The sequence below is a fragment of the Panthera uncia genome (assembly GCF_023721935.1).
Source record: "Panthera uncia isolate 11264 chromosome C1 unlocalized genomic scaffold, Puncia_PCG_1.0 HiC_scaffold_3, whole genome shotgun sequence".
Taxonomy (NCBI): Eukaryota; Metazoa; Chordata; class Mammalia; order Carnivora; family Felidae; genus Panthera; species Panthera uncia.
In genome coordinates this window covers 61,308,796-61,332,070 of record NW_026057584.1, presented here as the reverse complement: position 1 = coordinate 61,332,070, position 23,275 = coordinate 61,308,796, and the positions used below count along the sequence as shown (strand labels likewise).

General features: G+C 50.4%; 1 protein-coding gene across 3 annotated transcripts in view; it reads left to right on the top strand.

Moving 5' to 3' along the window:
- Nucleotides 1-8,794: 8,794 nt before the first annotated feature.
- The window catches only part of GAD1 (glutamate decarboxylase 1), a 39,099-nt gene continuing 24,618 nt past the window's right edge, over nt 8,795-23,275 (top strand). For all 3 annotated transcript variants that reach the window (XM_049616046.1, XM_049616044.1, XM_049616045.1), the window contains exons 1-4: nt 8,795-8,935; nt 12,356-12,418; nt 18,195-18,353; nt 19,719-19,961. In XM_049616046.1, the coding sequence (XP_049472003.1) occupies nt 8,854-8,935; nt 12,356-12,418; nt 18,195-18,353; nt 19,719-19,961 (547 nt within the window). In that variant the 5' untranslated portion in view covers nt 8,795-8,853. The remainder of the gene's footprint in view (nt 8,936-12,355; nt 12,419-18,194; nt 18,354-19,718; nt 19,962-23,275) is intronic.

Genomic DNA, 23,275 nt, shown 5'->3' with positions numbered 1-23,275 from the left:
CTAAAAAGATGGTTGTGTTTGAGTGATGAGGTTATTTCACTTTTTTTCATTATAAAGTCATATACTTTCTCTAACAATCACATATTATCTTAAAGAAAAAAAATGTGTTTTTTTTTTTTTAAAGAAAGAAACTTTTAAAAAGAGTTAAGGTAAAACTCACCTGAGGTACAGAAAAGTTAACGCAAGGAAAAAACAAAACAAATCAGTATTTGTGGAGTGTCTATTGTATCTGAGCCATTTTAACACATCTTAGTATCCTTTTTGGTATGCTAGAAGCTTCTAATGAGGATAAATACTAATAAGTAAATAAATAGGTAATTATGTTCAAAAAATAATATCATCTGATACAGAAACTTACTGATCTTCATAGAACAGTTATATTCACAAACTTGCTTACGCTTATGCTTAATTGTATACTTTAAATAGGGATAATTGCAATCCATCACCAATACTCCCCCCCAACCCCCAGTCCCTGTTTGCTTAGAATTGATTATGTAGCTCTCCTATTGCTGAATAACTGTACAAATACACTTTTAACTCTAGGGGCAGAGGGCAGGCCAACCCAAGATGGGCCACTTTGGCATAACAATTCTTTTGAGTTAAAAAGCAATTAAAAAAAAAAAAAAAACAACCAGCAGATTCCAGAAAAGCTCTTAACCTCCTCATCAACTGCCTAAAAAGAATTTAAATAGAGAACTTGAGGTAGGAAGAAAGCAATCACCACACATAACTACAGTATAATATGAACTAGATGTGGTAGACAGGGAGGAATCTAACAAAGCCTATTTGATCAAATCCCATTGTTCCTGAGTAGCTTAGCAGACATTTATTGGTAAACACTGTTCACTCTTTTTCATTTTCCTGTGAATTGCATTCCTTCCCTTTGAAGTCCCAGACCCCTAATCTCTTCTCCTTAGTTCAGGATGACATTATTCTTCTTTTTGCCTGCCTGTCTTTGGAATTTCCTATCTGTGTGGATTTCCTACATGTACAAAATGAAATTTAATTTTCTCCTGTTAATCTGTCTCATGTCAACTTGATTTTTAGTCCAGCTAGAAGGACCTTGAAGAGCAGAGAAAATTATTCCTTTCCAACAAATAGTTGGTTAACTTTCATAAGCTTCTTTCCTTCTTTTTTTAATACTTTAAGTTGCATCCTCTTCTACTCTGAAACAAAGCTCTCTGTGTTTCATGCTCTCAGGTCCCTAAGTGTATCTTCATCTCTAATAAAAATTATTTTAAATATCTTTCCATAAAAAAGATAACTTGAAAATGATTACTCTGTAAAGATGATAAATTTCACAGTTCCCTGTCTACTACTGAGCAGTGTGTTAGGAGAAAAATCTCTTCCTCATCACAACAGGCACCAAATTCAGTTTCTTCCTACTGGCATCAGAAGAACTCAACCAAAGGTGAGGCAGAATCACAAATCAGCAGACATCATCATTCTAAAGCTGCCTTCTCTTAACTTGCAACCCACCAATGAAAAACAGTAAGAAGAAAAATGTTAAAAATCATGTACTACACAGAATTAAAAGAATACTTTCAGAAAGTTGTCTCAAAGTAAAACTTGTTAAATTGAGATATTTTACAACCTGTTAAACCAATGGTTTAAATACTAATAAAACTGGCTGATCCTTCATAGGCTAGTTGAGGTTTTGTAGAGGGCTCTGACTTTTTAAGACTTATTTCTTCCTTCTCTACATTTTCTTTTCAACTCCTCTGAATCCTGATATAACAAAAAAAAAAAAATCGATGCAAAACAAGTCCCCACACTCACTCCACAGTTGCTAGGTGCCTTCCAGATGGCTGCCTGAAGATTTTAGGGATATATTGTCTATTCAGCTGTTCCAGTGGTTGCCTGTGGCTTGTCCCTGGCTTTGAAGTTGAGATACTGTGCCTGTAGCCTCAGTGAGAAGATATTGACCCATTTAATCCACATATTTAGGGATTGCTTGAGATTTCAGGCTGTGCAGATCTAAAGGGTCCCTGATTTATCCAAAGGCAAAGAAAACAGGACCTCAGCCTTGTAACTGAGAGTAAGATAGAAAGAATGAGCTCCAGGTGACTAACTACTTTGGGGAAACCCATGGTACTGATTTGCAGATGTTATAGGTGAGAGTCTTGGCTGTGAATACATTCCAGTGAGCTCTTACATGTAAGTTTCTTACATAAAGTTTCTTGACATAAAGGGAACTGAGCTACAGCAGCTCACATGAATCCCTCCCATTAACTTTCCAGTTTTTCTTCCCCGTGTACCTGGCCAGGCTTAGGGAAGAAACCCATTCTGAAACAGAAGTTTAAATGATCAGATTCTCCATTACTGCATCAGAACCTTCCAGAACCTTCTCATAAACAACAGTCCCAGGCACATACATCTAAAAAAAATAAAGGCTAATACCTGTTATTTTAAATAGTTAAGGGCTTTTACACTGAAATAGATAAAATATTACTGTACCCACTCTACCATTCCATATTGTTTCGCCAAAGCATCTCATTTGGAAAGTCAACTTTCTTCCATCCCACTCCTTTGGGAAAGGACTGATTTGTCCTAGTTTTTGTTGAGGGAAGAGCAGAAAACGTGAATACATCTTAAGAGCTCTCCATCAGAATTGCAATCCAGATCTGTTATTTCCCTGGTCTCCACTTTTGCAGTGAAATACCTTGCCTAATATCAAAGAGTTCCTTTCCTCAGGCTACCTTTGGGGTGAAGCTCCATGGGAAAGAAATGGATATTCACATCTCCTTCTCTTTCACCAAAGGGATAGAGATCCTAGGTGTTTCAGGCCACTTCTGGCAGCATCTCTCAGCCTTTTAAACAGCTCTGCTTTGTGAAATATGGCAGGGTATGAGTGGGAAGTGGGAAGGGCCTGCAGTTTTCCTTGAAGAGCTGCTTTCTTGTGGAGCCGTTGTTTTCTCTCAGAAATTGTAATCTATCGCCACCTGCTGGTCCTTCTGTCTACGTGTTTGGAATAGCAGGAATTGAGTTTAAGACTTACACACGATTTGCCCAAATACAAATCACTCTGTCCTCCTTGATTAATTTCTTTAATATTAGAATATTTCATCTTTTGAATACCAAGGAGGAAGGGACCATTTGACGATTATCTGAGGAACTCAGCGCTCTCCGATAGGAGAAAAGACTGTAATTTCCGGAGTCCTTTCCAGCGTTGTGTCTGAAATTCTGCCTTCCTCACCACCCTTTTAACCCTTTCCTGCCTCCCAGGAGTGAGTATGGCGTGGGTTGTTTTCTTTTTTTTGCTTTTTTTTGTTTTTGTTTTTGTTTTTTTTTTGAGGTGGGGGTGTCTATTTAGCTATGGTTCCCAAAGAAAGTACAGAATGATTTGGGAACTATCTTTAAAGTACACAAATACACCGAATAGACTTTTAGCTTCGACTTAAGAAAAGCCGAGTGTAAGGTTAGCAACGCTTTTCACAGCCCTGGTCTCGGGAGACAGACGTTTAAACGGTGAGCACTGCCATTTTTTCCCCCTCTTTTTCGGTCATAAATTAGATACTTAAAATAGACCTAAAGAGCCAGCTGAAATGAACCAACACCGTGACTCTAAATTACCTTTCCTGGAGGCTAAGAATGCTAAATGCGTCAAAAAAAAAAAAAAAAAAGATTGACGTTTCTTATTTACTCACCTTGACGTGGACCATATTTTACGCATAAAAATCTCACCCGCATCCTGTTTAGGCGCCCCTTCCACGCCTTACTCTCCTCCCACCCTTCCCTTTTTTCTTTTGCTGAAAGGCTGTGCTCCAAATCCAACAGGAATATCTTTAAACATCCCTGGGGAAGGGCATTGTGGGCGGAGGGTCGTGTTCCCAAGTTCCAGCCATCGCTGACCTAAAGGAAGGTTGTCCTGAGTGGACAGGATCAAGTAGCCGAGGCTGCAGGCTCGGAAACCCCTAACACCCCGGAGAGAACGGAGGACTCGCACTCGCCCACTCCGTCTGCCTCTGGGCGCCGTGTTCCCCTTTCTTCAAAGCTCTAAACCTTACATCAAATGCAAACGAAACAGCTGGGCGGACACCACTCCCTTCCGGACCACCTCTCACCACCGGTTCGAGTCCCTGTAGAGAATATCTATTTTCCACCCTCATTGTCCAAAGCATCTCCCCACCACCCATACCGGGAGTAATAAAAGATAAAAAGAATAGCGAAAAACAAACAAAAATACGGATTCCAAATGTTCTAAAGAGCCAAAAGACAACCACAACCACCCTCACTACAAATTCTTACCGAGAAGGAGAGGGCGAAATACACTATTCTCCCACCCCCCACTCCAAGAAGGGAAAAACACAGCAGTTAACAGCAGGGAGGGAGACGGGCAGGGTGAGTGGGGCGGGTTGGCCAAGGGCTGGTGACTGAAGCCGACCAAAGGGAGGCCCAAGGGACCGAGCTGCGTGCGCTGTCCTTGGTTCTGAAAGAGCCGTGCCCGCCTCCCAACTTCGAGTGCTGGAACTGGCTGTAATTTCAGGCCCTTAGTTCCTTAACATCCTCGCAGAGCCCAAGAGTCTGGATTGGAATGTGGAATAATCAGCAACTAACCCAAACCATGAAGCCCCCAACTTGGTGTGGGGGGGGGCGGGGGGGAAGGGCTTCTGTTACTCTCCCTGCCTACCTGGAATGTCAACTCCATGAGTACAGAGATAATATAAGTTGCTGGGACAGTGTAAAACTCCCTGAGAATAGTGCCTCTCACGAGGCAAATGATTAATAAATATTCGTTTAATGACTAATTACTAATATTTAGTTAAACATTTTTAAAGTTTATTTTTGTTTATTTTGATAGCGATACAGAGAGCAAGTAGGGGAGGGGCAGAGCGAGAGGGAGAGAAAGGATCCCAAGCAGGCTCTGTCAGCACAGACCCCCCATGCGGGGGTCGAACTCACGAACTGTGAGATCATGACCTGAGCTGAAATCAAGAGTCAGATGCTTAACCCAATGAGCCACCCAGGTGACCCTAGTTAAACATTTTTAAGTTAAGGAGAAGACTTCATTCCCTCCCCCTCCATAAAGGAGTGAGAGGGATGTCCTCGCAATTGCGCGGACTCAACTTTAATTTGTGATACCTGCTCTTATAGATTTCTTTTTCCAACGAGATAATTTCCTTAGCTAAAACGTTAGGGGTGAACGTTTTGGACAGTGGGGTCAGAAGAAGGAGTGGTTGGAAATTTCTGAGTCTCAAGCCACAGGTGAAAGTAAACGAATCTTCCTTTCCGGAGAATCTCCGGTCTTAGGAGAAGGTTGAGGAGACAGGGAGAGCCGGCATCTTTCTGAGACAGCGGACCCCGAAGGGTATCGGGATTTGTTGCCTCCTCCCGACAGTCGGCTTGCTCCGGGCGTCCTCAGTGATTTAGCACCGGCACTGGGCTCTCTGATTGGTGCAACATCTCCTTTAGGGAGGCTCTGGGAGGGGACGTGGGTGGAACTCCCAGCCTCATTTCGGAGTAAACCGCACTTTTCGTGTGTTGCGGTGCCCGGTTTTGAAGGGATGTTTCCTGCTTTGATTGGGCACGCCCACCTTGCCCAGCCTGGAGCTCTGGCGCTCAGAGCTGAGGTTACTGCCCTACCCCGCCCCCCCCCACCCCCGTTCAGGATGCTTTTGTGTCCTTAAAAAGTGCCCGAGCTTTTATTGCAAGGTGGAGAGAGGACGACAGTATTTTCTTTAGTATCAAGGGCAACGCGGTGATTTCAAACCTCAGAGCGCGAACCCTCTTACTGATGGGACTATATCTTCTCAGGGCAGAATCTTCGGTCTCTATTATGGAATTTTCGGTGATTAGTAAGATTTTCTGCATCCCCACAGTGTCGTGGTAAAAGGAGACAAGACTATTCAGAGAGAAGGTGTGGGCTTCGGTTGGACCAGCAAGGCCGCAGACTTGTCCATAAATAACCCCTGCCTGCTGCACCGCCAACAGGAGGCGAAAAATCACTGTGAAACGAATAAAGGAATCACTGGTTACACGATATCATCCAGATACACACAAAGATCAACTTTTTTTTTTTTTTTTTTTTGCCCCAAAGAAAAAGAAATTGAGGAATTGGAAAGAGGAGAACATACATTAGCGACGAAGGTGGCTGAGGGATGGCTTGACCAGGCAGGAGAAGAACAGAGCCCAGACAGCCCTTCCAGGTGTTAGCTCCCGCCGGGAGGAAAGACCCCGCTAACACAGGGCCTCGCGGTCTCTGAGCGCCTGGCGCCCCCTGGTGGAAATTTTTCCGTGAACGCCGTTTTATTATGAGGGGCTTCTCCCAACGCGGCAATTCATTAAATATGTTTAAATATTGCAAAGGGAAAATCCTTTAAAAGCGCAAAATCGAAAGAGGAGTGAGGAGAGTGGGCAGGGCAGGGAGTGACTGTCTGCTCCCCACCCCCACCCCCACCCCCGCCCCCTGGGGCTCGGGTTTCCCGTTTGTCTCAGAGCAGCGCTCGTGCGTGTTATTAACCTTCAGATGTGATCAATCAGGAGGACTTCTTTCCCCATTACCAAGGGGACCAAAGCAAGCAGGGAGTGCACAGTGGATGGGAAACGGGACCTTTGCTCTGCGGATGGCAGTGGGTAGCGGTACTCAGTTGAGGTACTTCGGGGAGGCTCTGAGCTGGATGAGGAAACTGAAGGGAAAGGAGTGGGGGTCTCTCCGGGGGTCTGAGTGTTCCCCCCTCATCTCTGCCTCCTTTGCTTTTACGACAATCCTGGTTCAATAGAAAGCCAGTGAGGACGCAACCCCAGAGCTCCCTTTTACTCAAGAAAGAGTCATCGGGTCGTAGATCCGGGAGGACAGCGAGGAAAGAAAGCCACTGCTCTAGTCTTCTCAAAAGTATGGGAGGGGGAGGGAAAGGGAGAGAGGGATGAAGAAGAAGCACTCAACAAGGCAGAACTCTTCACAGAAATTATCTTTTCCATCGTCTTACCCGACACTCTGTTTCAAAAAATAGAGCACGTTGAGTACAGCCTGGATTACTCATAGGGCCTTTTTTTTTTTCCGGGCCCCAAACCGTGATCTGGATTTATAATCGCCCTTTAAAGCTCCAGAGGCGATCAGGCACCTGCAAAGGAGCCCCACCGCTCTGCCGACGAGCTGCCCCCGCAAGCAGCGGCCTCGTGATTCCCCCGCCGAGCCGGTCCCCGCCTCCCCACTCCGCCCCCGCCTCCCCCAAAGCCTAGCAGCTGCCTCTCCCGACTGCTCTCTTCTCCTCCTGGCGCTCGCGTGCGGGACGGTGCTGGAGGGAGCGAGGAGGCAGCTGGAGGTGACGCCGGGAAGATCACGCCTGTGGCAGGACCGGAGCCGAACGGTTCGCTGCGCGCTGCGCAGAAGAGCGGCGGGAGCGCCCGGCTTACTGTCGCCTAGCCCAGGTGGGTAAGCGCGCGGCCGCCTGGACTTCCCAGTGCCCAGCTTCAGCTCTTCAGCTGGGTGCTCTTCACCCACGGTTTCTTGGCCAACCCCCACTCCCGGCGACCGCCATCTACCCTCCCGAGCAGAACGCGTCCCGCCCGCCCCACTCCTGGCTCTCCCTTGGTGCGCGGCGCAGTGACCTCCGCCCTCACACTCATCCAATCCCGCACCAGCGAAATTCACGCCTAGGGATGTCCAGAAGCTGAGACCTGCGCTGAAGTGGAGAGAGAACGATTTTCCCCAACGCTTCCTGGCTGTGAGCGCGGATCTCACCGAAGGGCTCGTGGGCAGCGGCAGCCAAAAGGCGCGACTCGGAGCGGTAACCTGTTACTTCCCCAGAAGCGGCGGTCTACCGGCTGTCTGCGTTGCTGTATTGAGTGCGCGCGCAGGGCTAGGTGTGGGGTCCCAGGGTGCTTGTGAAGGCTGTGGCCGGTGGCTGCTACTCTGCAGAGTCTTAGATCTACCCAGATTGGCCCGCACTCTCTGTCCCGGGGCCTTCGGTAGCCATCGCGCCAGCGCCGAGCGCAGTACAGGGGCGTCGCGCACCGATCCTAGTCTGCCGCCTTCAGCGCGCAGAGGGCAAGTTCGTTTCTCCGGTAATGTCCTTTCTTGGCCCCCTCAATCTCCGGCTTTGTACAGCGACAAATCCTGGGACCTCAGGGAGTTAGGTGGAGAGGGAACAGAGAAACCCGGACGGAGCCTCATCCTAGGCTTCCAGATGGCTCAAAGCGGGGTGGGACAAGGTTTCCGACCCGCTGCTTTCTTGCTGTCTGGAGTGCAAGGTGATTGTAGTTCTTCCCCGATCAAGTCAGAGAGAGAATGTAAAAATATGACTCTTTTTTCCCCTCACCTTGTCTCACCAAAGTCCCCGGTCCCCGGAGCAGTTACCCTCCTTCTTTCCAGGGAATTAGCCAGACACAACAACGGGAACCAGACACCGAACCAGACGTGCCCGCCCCGTGCGCGCTCCCCCCGCCTGCCCGCCCTCAGGCTGCTGAGAGCCCAATGGGGCTGGTCGTGGCTCGGCTGGAAAATCGCACATTGAGCCTCCCGTGCCCTCCTACCCCTATCCCCCGCACCTCCGCGTTTTGCACTGGCCTTGGGCTCCCCTAGTCTCTGCGCTGCACTCCAGGTCACCCCGCTCCGCCGCCAGACTGGAGAGCAGCCCTGGGCTACGTTGCCCGCGCCAGAGTCCCAGAGATCGCGCGCACGTCTCCTCCTCCCCTCGGCGCACCCCGGCCCAGCGGGTTAGGTGCCCTTCCTCCTGCCTCTCTGTCCCGAGCCCAGACTTCTGGGGGAGCGTCCGCGCCCCCAGCTGCTCAGTCGCCTCCCGCGCAGGACCCCGGAAGCCCTCCCCGCACTGCTCTCGCTTCTCTTTGCAGCCTGTTCCTGCGAGCGACTGGCCGAGGACCCCGGACAGCAGAGGCCCCAGGACGACCGAGCTGATGGCGTCTTCGACCCCTTCTTCGTCCGCAACCTCCTCGAATGCGGGAGCGGACCCCAATACTACCAACCTGCGCCCCACAAGTAGGTTCTGTCCCAGTTTCCTATCAAATAGACTGCGGGGAAGATGGGAGCGCTGGGACGTGAGGAGGCTGCGCTGACGGAAAGGGAAGGGGTAACGCAGAGATGATGGAGGCTGGAAAGAGATGGGGCCCTGACCTGGGTCCTGGCCAGAGGTCGTTTGACTGCCAGGGATGCCAGGAGATTCTGGGGCGCTGGAGAGTAGGAACCACACAAGGTTCGAGCAGCGGCGATCGTTGGGGGCTTCGCTTCGGGGGAGGGACGGACAGAGAGAGTATTGTTTTTGTTGTGTGTGGTTTCTTCGCTTGGTGGGACGACTGGGGTCAGGGCAGAGGGCGGTGTGAGGAGACTGTAGCCTCGGCGGGAATAGAGTTTTCTGTCTCCAGCTCTCGTTGAGCGGAGATCCGGCCCCCCTCCTCCCTTCCCCCCGCGCTGTGCTCGAAGTCTATAATCAGCGGAAATTTCGACGTTAATTGCAGCTTTTAGAAAACTCGGGGTCCCTAATTGCTGGAAATTTGCGTCGAGCTATTGACGAGTGAGGGAGAAGCCAGGAGTGAGAAAGGTGCATAAAACGGTTTGAGATCGAGCCTCGACATTTCAGGCAATTAATTACATCTCAGACCAAAAAAAGAAAAAAGAGAAAGAGAAAAGAAAAGAGAAAGCAAGGATCGGGCAGCAACCTGAATGGAGAGAGGTGGGGAACTAGGAAGGGGCAAGCAGCTTTGCTAGGGCGGGAGGAGAGGGCACCCATCCTTTCTCCGGGGCAGGAGATCTGTTAGCAATTGACAGATTTGGAAGAGAGAAAAAAGGGGGAACCAGATACAAGGCGGGAGGGGGGGGAGGGCTTTATGCTTCCCCACCTCTAGCTCAGTGTGCTCCTTAGCCCATTTCCAGAATCTGTCTTTAATTTAGATGTATTTCCTACCTTTCTGTGGAAGTGTGGCGATGAGGGAATTGTTTTTCTTTTTTCCCATTTTGGATTGGTATGCGCCCTCCCCCCCAATCTATCAGCTCCAGTAGTAACAGCCCCAGAATTTCTATGTAAGAGGGGCTTAGGAGTGGCAGTGTGGTTAGAAGAGCTTATTGCTACGCTTTTATGGCACTTTCTATAAGCTTGAGAAAATGTCAATTGTTCCCATAAACGAAGGTGGGGGATTGTTATCCGGCAAGCCCCCTCTCCAATTCTTTGGCGCAGCTACTGGCTCCTGGCCCCGGAGACCGGGGTTTAAGTCCTGAGGTTGCGTTTCAGTTCCCTTTGCAGCTCCCTCTCCCCGCCTCCCAGGCGGGCTACAATTACCCACACAACAAAGAGGGGCTCGGGAGAGCGGCCAGCCCTGGTGGCACGTGAGCCGGGCACTGGCGGCCGAGCTGGCCGGAACAGGCCGGGAGGAACGCGAGGCCTGCCCGCCTTTGTCTGTTGCTCTGGCCTTGATGGATTTCTTTTCCAGACCTCTCCACATTTCCCGCCCCTTTTTTGTTGCCTGATAGGGCTGGGCGATCGCTGCGTTCACCCACCTCAGAGTCCTGCCCGCATCCCACCCCACCCCCGTTAACCTTACCCCCGGCGGTAGCCCACGGTCTAACGCACACGCCCAACCTCGGGTGCGAGAACCAGTGGAGGCGCTGACCTGAGTCCGCACCTGGCCTGGCGCGCCCGGAAGCCACCGAGGCAGAAGGAAGGTAGTCGAGGACCCTGCCTGGGAAGAGCGTGCAGCACCTGTCCTGAGAACGCCGTCAGTCGCCCCCCAGCAGCCCAGCTGCGGAGCCGGCATCCTAAGCTGCAAGCGCTTGCCCGGCTCTCTACCGGCTCTCACCCTCCCTTGCAGACACACCCTCTACCCGCCTGCTGGCTCCGTTTCTCTCTCCCTCCAAGCTCTCCTGGGAGGTGGCCTTGCTTGATCCGCACAACCTTACTCGGCCTCCTGCTCCAGCGACCCCTTCTCCCAGCTCTCCGCCACTCGGGCTCCTGGACCTTCTTTGAGCCAAAGGGGATCACTCACTTCCTTTCCCCATCTTTCTGTCCCTTTATTTCACTATAACCCCCCCAACTCTGAAAGGCAGTGCAGTGGGTCTGAACGCCAATGTCCCAGCTGAGTAACCTTGGAAAATTCGCTTAACCTCTCTGAACCTCAATGTTTTTATTTGTAAAATGAGTATTAAGATTAACACTCTTCTTGTTTCACAGGGTTGTTCTGAGTATTAGTGGAGATGCTGTTTAAAGCAAAAGCACTTTATTGAGTGGAAATAGCTCTTTACCCGCCAGGTATTATTATAAGGGTTTTGCTTTGGCACCGATTTGCTGTCTGAGGCAGGAACTCCATCTGTGACCTGCTGTCTCACTGACGTCGGTCTATTTCTTCTCCCCGCTGGGGCTCTGTTGTGCCTCGGGTTTAATGGATGTCACTCTCCTTATCGCCACCAACATTCGCGCGGGGCTGAAAGGCTGGGCCAGGGTGGGGTGGGGGATGGGAATGATTGGAGGCGCCTTGCTTAGAGAGATACGAAGGGTATTTCACGCTGGGCCCACCACACCAGTTAGAGTGCGGGCGCCACAGGCACCCCCGTGCACCTTCCTGGAAGCCGAACCTCGAGGGCAGCATAGACCCTGAGGAGTTTGAGCCTGGTAATGAAGGAAAACACAGCAGCAGAAATGGTCTGCCATTCGGACCCGGAGGAAAGGCGCCCGATTCCCTTTGCGTTCTCCAGCTCCACACCCGAGACGTCCGAGGGAAGGGTTAATGAGGGGCAGGTTGGGAAGAAGGGATCGGAGATGAGGACCGGAGGCGCACTATTGTTTCTCGATTCTGGGTCCGACTGAAGAGCAGCCATGCGAGCCCGATCATCTAGTCAAATACTATTTTTCACCCAATTAATTCCTGAACTCTTCCGCGACCCCATTTCATGCCAGTTTATTTTAAGCTGCCACTCGGCTGGAGACCCGCCAAGAAATTATGAGACGTTTTGGTCCCAGATGCCTCTGTGTTCCCTTTCCGGGCTGCTGTGGTCGCCCTTCGAGTCCGCAAGGCGGAGGCCAAGGGACAGGGCCTGGAGGGTGGGTCCTGGGTAAGGAGCGGCCTGGCCCCGTCTTTTGCACGTGGGTTCGGCCCTGTCCCACTCCGATCCTGCCTCCCCAGCTCCCCTGCCAGTGTCGCTTGGAGAGACGGGCGGGTCCCATGGGTTCTCGGCCTTCCAGAAACCCCGTTCTATAACTGAAAGTGGGAACAGGAAGGGAGTGTGATGGACCCTCGAAGGGCACGAGTCTGCCCGTCGGCCCACGGATCTGGCTTCTTGCTCCTTTCACGAAGGAGTTTTTATTGAGGAGCACTGGCGAAAGACCTGCCTCCTCCTCCCCAGAACACATTTGCCCTCGACCCGGTCCCCCACGTTCCTAATCTCACTGATCGCACCTCTTTTGCTTTTTAGCATATGACACCTGGTGCGGCGTGGCCCATGGATGCACCAGAAAACTGGGGCTCAAGATCTGCGGTGAGTGAAAGGGCCCGCTGGGGCCCGGCGGGCCCGCGCAGCTCGCGGGTTTTGAGGGTTTGGGAGAGTGGGGTGCACGCAGGAGATCCAATCTCTTGGGTATGGCTTTCTAAAGCCCCGACGCCTAGCGAGACGCTCCTCTACCTGTCTTAACCCTCCTCCGCCTTTGCTTGACCCGGCCGGGAGGGACCATTTTTGCTGGAGTCCGGGACTAACCAAGACCCAGCGGGACTTCCCCGGTCTAAGGCGCAAAAGCGCGAGCACAGCGCCCCCGCGCGGCAGCCGGGCTCTTCTTGCCCGGCGTCCGGGTCGTTCCTACGCGTGCGCTCAACCTGCGGCCAGAGGGTCTGGTAGAAAAGGTCAACTAGTCCGGTTTTCTTGGAGAGCAGGCTTAAGGCACGGTTTCCGCCTGAGGCGGAGGCTGGCAGGTCGTGCCCCCTACCCCCGCCAAACGTACGTTGAAAGTGGCCTCCCCAGTTTGAGAATTTGCTCCGATATGTCATAACGGATTCAGATTTCGTTCTTTCATTCTTTGCCTGCAGCCCCCCCGGTGGCCTGCCTGGGGGAGGTGTGGGCGGGCGCAGTCCAGAGGGTTTGCGGAGCCTGCCCTTGAAGGAGAGGAGGGTAGGAAAACGGGGCAGGCGGGGGCGTGGGGCCGCAAGAGGAGAAAGGGGGTGTCGGGCACGATTTGCCAAAGAGGAAGAAAAATAGATCTGGGAGCTGGAAAGGAGAAAGAACCTTTCTCCGGAGACGTGATGGTCTGAAATGAAAACGCCCAAGGGCTGTAATTTTTTTTTTTTTTTGTAAGGGAAAAAGGAGATTTGTTCGAAGGGACACAGCTGAGTGGCTCCGGCTGAACAATGAGGACTTGCTTTCCTTGCTACATTTCACCGTCTAAAATCTCTAACCTTATCGGGCCAGAAAATACGGACGGGCAGGGGGCGGAGGGGCGGGGGAAGATTAACGAGGGGCTTATTAAAGAGCCATCCGTCAGCGGCTGCGCGCGGGAGATAGCGGCGGAACGAGTACGGGGCACGCCCGCCCCAGCCGCGAGCGCGGGCCGGCCACGGCGTGTTCCCCGGGCCTGCTCTTCCAGCTTCTCTGCGTCCGGGGACCCGAGGAAGGCGGCAGCTGGGGCCGGAGCAGACCGGGGGCATTTAACGGCTTCTGGGAATTACCCTGCCTCCCCCGCTTTGCCGCGCGGCGCCCTCCCTGCGTTTCCGGGGCTCTGTCCCTTTGATCCAACAAGCAGCATTCTCGGTGAGCAAGCGTTGCTCGACTAGACCCAGCCATCTTCCAGGGAAAGCCCAGCCCTGCCGCGCGGGGCGGCCCCGGGTTTGACCCTCTCCCCAGCACGCGAGGCCCGCGGGGCTAGGCCGGGGCCGCGTCCGCGCGCGGGGGCAGCTGGCCGCAGCCGAGCTTTGTTCTATAAATAGCTCCCTCCCCCCGCTGCCATTCCCGGCTTAATGGCCCGTTTCGCGCCGGGTCCCTTCGGCGGCCGCGGCGCTCAGCTTCTGCAGCCGTCATTGTCATGCAGCCGGGCAAGCAGAACTGAACGAGCCCTGGGCGCCCGCCGCGGTCGCGGGGAGGGCGGGGGAGACTTGGGATGAGCGCGGCCTTCCCCGCGGTCCTGCGCCTGCCTGGCGGGCAGCCTTCGTCCACCCGCATTCCCTGCGTCCGTCCTCGCGCCCCAGGCCTTGCCCTCTACGCCCCCCTCTCCGAGTCGGGGGAAGAAAAGGTCTAACTGCCCCCTTCGGGAGACACACCTGAAACGTCTCTAAAGGGTAACTGGGCAAGAAAGAGTTGAGCTTCCTTGGGTCTGAAAATAGGAGTCCCCGAGTTTGCATCAGTTTCGCCTGAGGAAGGACTCTGGAACATTTGGAGGTGACCATCCCCAGAGAGTTTCTTCTTTGTTTCTAAACACACACGTACCCCGACACTAATTTCAGAGAAGTCGCAACCTGTTTGACAGGAGGAGAGGCCTGGTAGTCTGTTGAGGGGAAATTGCCTTCTGCTAATACGCAAGCTTTGGGGGCCACGCGAGAGGAGGCTTCACGTTAGGTTTGATTCTGAAAGGAAACAAAACCCCAGGCAGATTTAGTTTCCATACTTTGGGCCAACTCTGGCTGTCCAAAGTGAAATCTTCGGTGTTGACCTAAATCTGCAGCCTTCCCACCTCGCCCACACACAGACACCCCGGCTCCCTTCCCCCCAGACATTCACCAGCCTGGATGCCGCCTTCTTGGCACTACCCAGGTTGGTTTGACCTTTCACATTAGGACGGGGTAAGAATTAATGGTCCTCTTCCAACCTCCAAATCCCCATTGCTCTGGGTGACGCCTCTAAACATCTTCAGTGCCTTGCCAAGATTCAACTCCCACCCCCTCGCCAGCCTCCCTTCCTTGGAAGCCAGGGACTAAAGCTGCAAGGAAGGCCCTGGGTCTCCCCGGTGATGCCAGAATCCTCTGGGAAAATAATCAGGTAGAGAAAACCCAGGGTCTGCCAAGATGTAGAGTGGGGTAGCTACAGGCATGGTGGTATGACTTAAATAGAACGCGATGCAGGAAGCCCAAAGTTTGGGCTCTGGGTTCTGCTAACTTCTCACTGTGTCCTTGGCCCTCCATCACTTACGTACGCAGAGTTCTAAAACTGGTTACTAGTTACAGCCTCCGAGCTGGTTTACTTAGCCACATTTGGAAACAACTGGCTCAAGTCAAGTGCTTTCTGGCTCCCTACACTCTTTCCCCACTCAGTGGGCCCCCAGGCCTTTGAGTTTAGGGGTAGGGGTAAGGAATCAGCCTCAGGATCTCCTCACTGCCCAGAGGAGGATTCATGACAGGGTTCCCCTCCTGCTCCTGATCTCCCCTTAAAACTAGCTAGAGTGCTACAAGCTTGCCTCTGGTTTTCTCTTTGCCTCTCAGGAATGTTGAGCTGGATTACCAGTCACTCACAGGCTTGAACTAGGTTCTCACGGGTGGTATGCAGAGCAAGAGAGAATACAGTCTGCTTCAGTGTCAGGGACCCCTGCTTCCAGGACCCCTTGCTAGCCGGGGAAGTTGCCAAAGCACTGACTTCAATGTCACCCTCCACCTGGTCATCCTTGGAGAAGCATACATTTCTTTCCAGAGCCTCTCAGAGCCATGAGAGGTCTGGATCATTTACCTTTTGTGAGGCTCCCAATGTCTTAGAAAACAAATACCTGCCAAGAAATTGTTATTCTGATAGTAATATGCAGTAAGAATTTATATAGCAAATTAATGGCTTTAAACACAATTTATGATGCAATGTAAGTGTGCTATTCATAAGTACAGGATTGATAGGAAACATTGATTCCTAGTGCACTCCAGGAAGTATGGCCCAAGGATGAGATGCAGATTTAAAGTTGTGTCATAATTGTCATCTCTCAATACTATCAGGACACGTCTGGGAATGCCTGTGTCAGCACCTCCTTTGGAGATAACATCCCAAGCCTACATCAAGGTCATAGGTCCTGCAGCTGCCCAGAGGAAAGGCGTTTCTAAGGGGTTTCAAGGTAGAGACTTATGGCTTTCCCAAAGAGTGAGTCAGAGCCAACCAGAGGTCAGAGACCTAAAGAGTAAGAGTTCACCCAGTAGGACCTCATTTCCACTACGCCACATGGTTGGTCTTTTTAGCCTGGCAAATTCCATAGCTCGCTGTTCCAGGAGCAGGTGAGCAGTCTTGGAATTCATGGGCCAAGTGCTCCTGCATCCCTGTGGCAAATGAGTGCTGGCTCCAGATTTTGAACTCTGGGGGTTGTAGGGGAAATTCAGAAAGTAGGGGAAGAGGAGAGGGAAAGGATACAACCCCCATCTTTACATCCAACTGTGGAGCTTTATTATAGTGTCCTACCCCTCTCCTGATGTCCTTTGGGGCTCTAGCAATAAGTTTACAAGGTGAGTGCTGGGAAGAATGAACGGCCTGCTGCCTATTCTTCCCTCCAAAAATAGCCCCCCGCTCCTGTGTGTGGGAGGATTCCAACCACTGCAGCCTTCCCCCTGCATCCCTCCTTATTCCACCCCTCGCCACTGAACTGCAGTCCTGGGGAAGTAAAGCCGCATTCCCCAGATTAACTTGTCTCTCCTTGAACCTCCTGGGACTTTCCGCCAGAGCCTGCCTTGTGATGTGCATGACTCCCCAAGGATCTTGGTACCTACAAAGACAGCTTTGGGGTCACCAAGAAGCTTAGAACGTTCTTCTTCTTTTCTGTGTGTTGCATTTGGGGCTAAGATTGAGGCAAGGTTGGAGGAGATGCTGAGGGAAGGAGTGGGTCTGCAGGTCCCCAGCCCCAGAAGGAATGGGTGTAGATACTGAGGGAAAGAGGGTGCTCCTCCTTGGCAGAGTGTCCGGCTCTTTTGCCTCAACCTGCTTCTCTGTTGGCCACTGGTGCTTGTGCTGCTCACCTCAGATGGGAGAGATTTCTCCTCCTTCTGAGGAGCAGAGGTGAGGTGCTCTGAGTCCCACCCTGGGCTCGGAATTCAGTCTGTTTAGTTCTAGGATGGCTTTCTAGCTTCACTCCAATGTTGGTCACCATCTGCCAAACTGTAAGTTTGTGGAGGGTGGGAGATCTGTCTCATTTATCTCTATCTATCCCCTATCTTAGATGCTTAGCAAAGTGCTTTTCCACAATAGATGCTCAGTAAGGGGGGCGCCTGGGTGGCTCAGTTGGTTAAGTGTCTGACTGCAGCTCAGGCATGATCTCGCACTTTCTGAGTTCGAGCCCTGTGTTGGGCTCTGTGCTGACAGCTCAGAGCCTGGAGCCTGCTTCGGATTCTGTGTGTCCCTCTCTTTCTGCCCCTCTCCTGCTCACACTCTGTCTCTCTCTGTCTGTCTCAAAAATAAACATTAAGAGGGGCGCCTGGGTGGCGCAGTCGGTTAAGCGTCTGACTTCAGCTCAGGTCACGATCTCGCGGTCTGTGAGTTCGAGCCCCGCGTCAGGCTCTGGGCTGATGGCTCGGAGCCTGGAGCCTGTTTCCGATTCTGTGTCTCCCTCTCTCTCTGCCCCTCCCCCGTTCATGCTCTGTCTCTCTCTCCCCCAAAAAAAAAAAAAAAAAAAAAAAAGTTGAAAAAAAAAATTAAAAAAATAAATAAATAAACATTAAGAAAAGATAGGTGCTCAGTAAGTATTTATAGAATTAAATGTCGGCACACATAAGGCCTTAGGCTTCCTTGTCTCTTTCCCCAGTACCTTTATTCAAGGAGAGGGGGTGGGGTGGAGACAGCTGCATGTCATGTTTGGGTCAGAAAAATTATACTTACATTCAACCCTGTGAGCATTACCTGGTGCCTGAGGAAAGCATGTTCCCTAACCCCTAGTGCTGGTCCTCCCTGACTCCTCCCTCTGCTGGTCCTCACCTCCTCCTTCCTCTGGTTGCACCTCCCATAAACCCAGTGCCGGCAGCATCCTCTCCAATTGTGTCCTTCCCCTTAAAACCCCATCCCGGGGCTAGTTACTGGAGTGGAAGCTGTCCAATCGACTTAATTCTGAGTTCAGTGTCATGTTCAGAGAGGAGGATGGGCTTTGCTTACTGTTTTCCTCTCTTGCATGACTGGGTCTGTGCCACTGATGACACTTGGCATTGCCCCTTCCCCGCCTGGAGGGCAGCAGTGCCAAAGCCCTTATATATAAAATGCAGATACTCTGCTTCTTCTCACGAGAAGCAAGAACCCTGCTTGGAGAGCAGATCTGGCCTGGCAGCTGACCCTCCAAGGCTGGGAATTTAGTGCATTCCCTCTGACCCGGCATCTTGTGCTACAGGCTTCCTGCAAAGGACCAACAGCCTGGAAGAGAAGAGCCGACTTGTGAGCGCCTTCAAGGAGAGGCAGTCCTCCAAAAACCTGCTTTCCTGTGAAAACAGTGACAGGGATGGACGCTTCCGGCGCACGGAGACAGACTTCTCCAACCTGTTTGCTCGAGGTAGTCCCCACCCTCCTACCCTCTCCATGCCCCCCAACCCTCACCAGTCCTATCCAGTAGGTGCTTTGAGTTTCTTGACTTTTTCCTGTAATTATACTTCTGTTATCAAAAATGTCATTACTTTTTCTGAACTGTCAAGAAACTACCTTTCCAATATTTGAACGAATAAACTCCCTCCTTCCCTACTGCCCAGGACTTCATCGTTGTGGATCCTGGATGAGGGCAGTCAATAAAAACAGTCAACTCTGAAGACACTTGCAGGGGCAAATATGGTTTCAAAGAATCTCTGAATGTGAAGAAATCTTACATATAAGAAAATCCAGTGATTCCCATGGTAGCAGTTATCCTTCAGGGTTGGCAACAACAAGAAAATCACTCTGTGGGAAGCTGTGTGGCTGGGCCTAAAGACCAAGTGCTGTTCTGAAACTCCTTTTCCTTTTGGAGATCTTTCACTAATTACTGCTGTCCCCACAACTCTGGTCTCAGGAGGGTTTTTTCAGCCTCTCCTAAAACAGCTTGAAGGTAAACCTGCCCCCTTCCATTAACTCCCCACAGGCCATAGAGGCCAGACCCAAACAGTCAATAGGACTTCACTGAACCTCAGAGATAATCCGGTGAATCGATACAGAGCCTCATGTACAGCCAATCAGCTCTTGCACTATGGCTGACACCTGCAGCTGGGCCCCCTACAGTTTTCCTCCCTGCTTAACCCAGCCTGACTCTGCCTCCCACAGGCTAGAACCCAAAATCACCCCCAGATATCCCGAAGTCCAAGCTCAAAGGATGAGGTCAAGAGGGAGAGAGATGGGAGTTCCCTCTCCCACTTTTCTGAGCCAACCTTCTAGCTCTAGTTTTCTATCCAAGGACACTACAGAGGACCATTCTGTTCAGGGGAGGACCTCAGCCTCTGCCCACAGAGCCCTCACCCTCTGCCGTCAATGATCAAGCATATCATAATGCCCAACCAAAAAGCCAGTGTCTTAAACAGATGTAGAGGGACATGCCTGGTCCCAGGGGAGCAAGACAGAGGCTCCTTCCATCACATACCTGACGGGCACTCAGTCAGCCTGCAGAGTGGACCACAGTAGGAGTAGGCTGCTCATGGCTTCTCAAAGCACTCCATTCCACTTACGAGCAGCCTAACTCTCAGACAGTCTGTAAACCTTCAGAAAGTCTATGCACAACTTCTGTATATAGACATATGTGCATTTTTCTGGGGAGACGGCACATCAGATTCTCAATGTGTATACATAACCTGGAATATACCAGGTCTGTAAAGCTGTCGTGGCTGATATTAGGGATGTCTGGACTAAGGCAATTCAGACATGAGCCAGGCGATAACCCCTTGTTGGCTTTCCCCCTCAGATCTGCTTCCGGCTAAGAACGGGGAAGAGCAAACTGTGCAGTTCCTACTGGAGGTGGTAGACATACTCCTCAACTATGTCCGCAAGACATTTGATCGCTCCACCAAGGTGCTGGACTTCCATCACCCGCACCAGCTGCTGGAAGGCATGGAGGGCTTCAACTTGGAGCTCTCTGACCACCCTGAATCCCTGGAACAGATCTTGGTTGACTGCAGAGACACCCTGAAGTATGGGGTTCGTACAGGTAAGAGTGAGAGCCAGGCGGACGTGCAGCGGGAAATTCGCCCCCCATTGCACCCTTGCCAGTTGAGGACAGCAACTGGCACAAACTCTGTTCAAGGTGAAGTTCAAGGTGAAGCACAAACTCTGATGAGGGAAAGCTGCAACATGTTCAGTGACCACAGAACGACCTTGGACAGTGGCAGTGGGTGGAAGGCCTAAGTCTGGCAAAAGCTCATCATCATTTTTTGTTGTAAACATAAATTAAGAAATACAAACTCATGGTGCTATTTCAAGTTCTGTAAAAAGAGTTTTCATTCTTGGTTTTAGGCTCTTCCCAACCTAAAAAGAGGAGAATGACCTGTCCCCTGCTTCTTTTCTCTCCTCCATTTCATGCCTATTTCATTCTGATAAATCTTACCCTTGCCTGCCCCTAAATCAGGGGAGAATTGGGCCCATTTCCCTCTAATACAGAAGTATTAGTTTTCTAGGGCTGCCATAGCAAATTACCAGAAACCAGGTGACTCAAAACAAGAGGAATCTATTCTCTCACAGTTCTAGAGGTTTAGAAATTTGAAATTTAGGTGTGCAGGGCTATGCCCTCTTAGAAGATTCTTAGGCTCTGTCCTTACCTCTTCCGGCTTCTGGTGGATGAGGGCATCCTTGGCTTGTAGATGCATCACTCCGGTCCCTGCCTCCACCTTCACATGGCATTCTCCCTGCGAATGTGTCCACAGTTTTCTCTTATTTTTTTTTAAGTTTACTTATTTATATTTAAAGAGAAGGTGTGAGTTGGAGAGGGACAGAGAGAGAGAGAGAGAGAGAGAGAGAGAGAGAGAGATTGACTCCCAAGCAGGCTTCATGGTGTCAGTGCAGAGCCCGACACAGGGCCTGAACCCACGCCCATGAGATCAGACCTAAGCCAAAACCAAGAGGCAGGTGCTTAACTGACTGAGCCACCCAAGTGTCCCCAAAGTTTTCTCTTCTTATAAGGACACCACTCTTTGGATTAGGCCTACTCCACTCCATTATGGCCTCATCTTAATTTGATTACATCTGCAAAGACCCTCTTTCCAAATAAGGTCGTATTCACAGGAACCAGGGACTAAGACTTGATCATATATTTTTGAGGGACACAGTTCAACCCACAACCCCTTCTGTTGTCTAGGAAAAGATGTTACACACATACACACCATTTGCACCTGACTCTAACCTCTGGAGTTTAGACAATCTGAGTCATTAAATCCTATTTCTAATAGGAGGCCTTTGAGGATGCCCTCTTGCCTCCTTTTCATGTTATAGAAACCCTCTCTAGTCAATGGTCCTGGCCAAAGTGGTTACTTCCCAGGTGCTTCAAGTTGAAGGACTTTTTGGATCTCTGACTGGCTGTTTCTAAGCCTAGGAGTTGAGCAATGGTTTCTCCTTCCTGCTGTTTTTCCCCCACAGCAGCTTGGCTTTCCCGAGCTCTTGGGCAGACAGATCTACAGGAAGTGGCAGTCCATGGCATAGTTGCCACCACAGGGGAGCCCCTGGTAGCCCCTTGTTCTTTTTATTCTTTCTCCCTCTCCTCTCCTTTGTTATCCCTCTCACTCCTCCTAGTCACTTGAAAGATAGATTTAAGGCCAAGACTGGGAGGTTGGGGGTGATAGAGCTGAGTGAGACTATTGCGTGACAAAAACCAAGTGTTGGAATGAATAGGCTGGCCAAAGAAGCATTTTTAAATAAGGAATCCCAAACAGCTTTTGAGGTGTGCCAAGACCACTGAAACGAGTGTGGCTTGCTTGAATAACTGCAGGATGGACAAGACTTAATTATGCTATAAAGTCTTTGTTTGATTTAAAAAAAATTTTTTTTTTAACGTTTATTTATTTTTGAGACAGAGAGAGACAGAGCATGAACGGGGGAGGGGCAGAGAGAGAGGGAGACACAGAATTTGAAACAGGCTCCAGGCTCTGAGCTGTCAGCACAGAGCCCGACACGGGGCTCGAACTCACGGACCGTGAGATCATGACCTGAGCCGAAGTCGGGCGCTTAACCGACTGAGCCACCCAGGCACCCAGTTGTTGTTTGATTTTTAAAGAAAAGCCTGCTCATCAGTTTAGTTGCGGCTCACCTTGGTCTGATGGCTAACCTATCCCTGATGGAGATCAAGTAGTGTTATGTAGCCAGACAAAAAAGAGTCAGGATTCTCCATGTGTGTTTTAGCTAGACTTGCTTTAGTCCAGTGTTTTTTATTTTGTCAAGTCACTCTCCACACACTTTCTCAGACAGGTGAGACCATGTGCTTTTATCACCAAAGCTCAGAGTAGTGTTGTCCCTCAAAGAAAAATTGATTTGTCATAATCGCAACTCGTATTGCCTCCAAAACTGAAGCATCACATGGTCATAGAAGCATGGACTCTTATTAGACCAGTGTATGACTCTACTTAGATATTTAGCCTGCAGCCCTTCACCCCTGTTCCTCTGAGCAGCTTCTGGGAGCAGATATTTGCGTTTATAGAGTTTGTAATCTCTCAGGCAGTGTGAAACCTGTATCTCAAGGTGTTGACCCTGGGAAAGTATACTATTGCTGCCAGACGAAAATACAGCTCCTGGTGGCTGATCTGTAATTTAGATATAGATCAGAGTGATCGGGTAAACCCCACAGGTAGCTACACACAGTGGAAGGTGTTTTTTTAAGGATATTAATAGTCAGCCAAAATAATAACTTGGGTTTTAATAAAGTGAAAACAGACTGATCTGGGTGCAGTTTGTAAAGAGATGATATTGGTATTGGAAATTTCTTTACAAATTAACAATCTCTGGGGGCGCCCAGGTGGCTCAGTCGGTTGAGCGTCCGACTTCAGCTCAGGTCATTATCTCATAGTTCATGGGTTCGAGCCCTGCATTGAGCTCTTTGCTGACAGTTCAGAGCCTGGAGCCTGCTTCGGATTCTGTGTCTCCCTCTCTCTCTGCGCCCCCCCCCCAACTTTCTCTCTCTCAAGAATAAATAAACATCACGAAAAATTAAAAACAAACAAAACCCCCCACAAATTAACAATCTCTGAAAAAGGAACTAGTATATATAGATTCTCTGTGACCTGAGACAGAGACTGGTCAGCCCACAGTCACGGTAGATATACCAACTTCCTTGGTTTTTCTTTTTTAACTTTTTATTGTGGAAAAGTTTAAACTTTTCCAAAAGTAGAATAGTACAATCAACCCTGTATACCCAACACTTTTATCAACTCCTGACAACTTTGTTTCACCTATTACCCTCCCTTCTCTATTATATGGAAGCAAATCTCAAAGATATTATTTCATCCATAAATATTCTTCATTCTCAAGAACTCTTTAAAA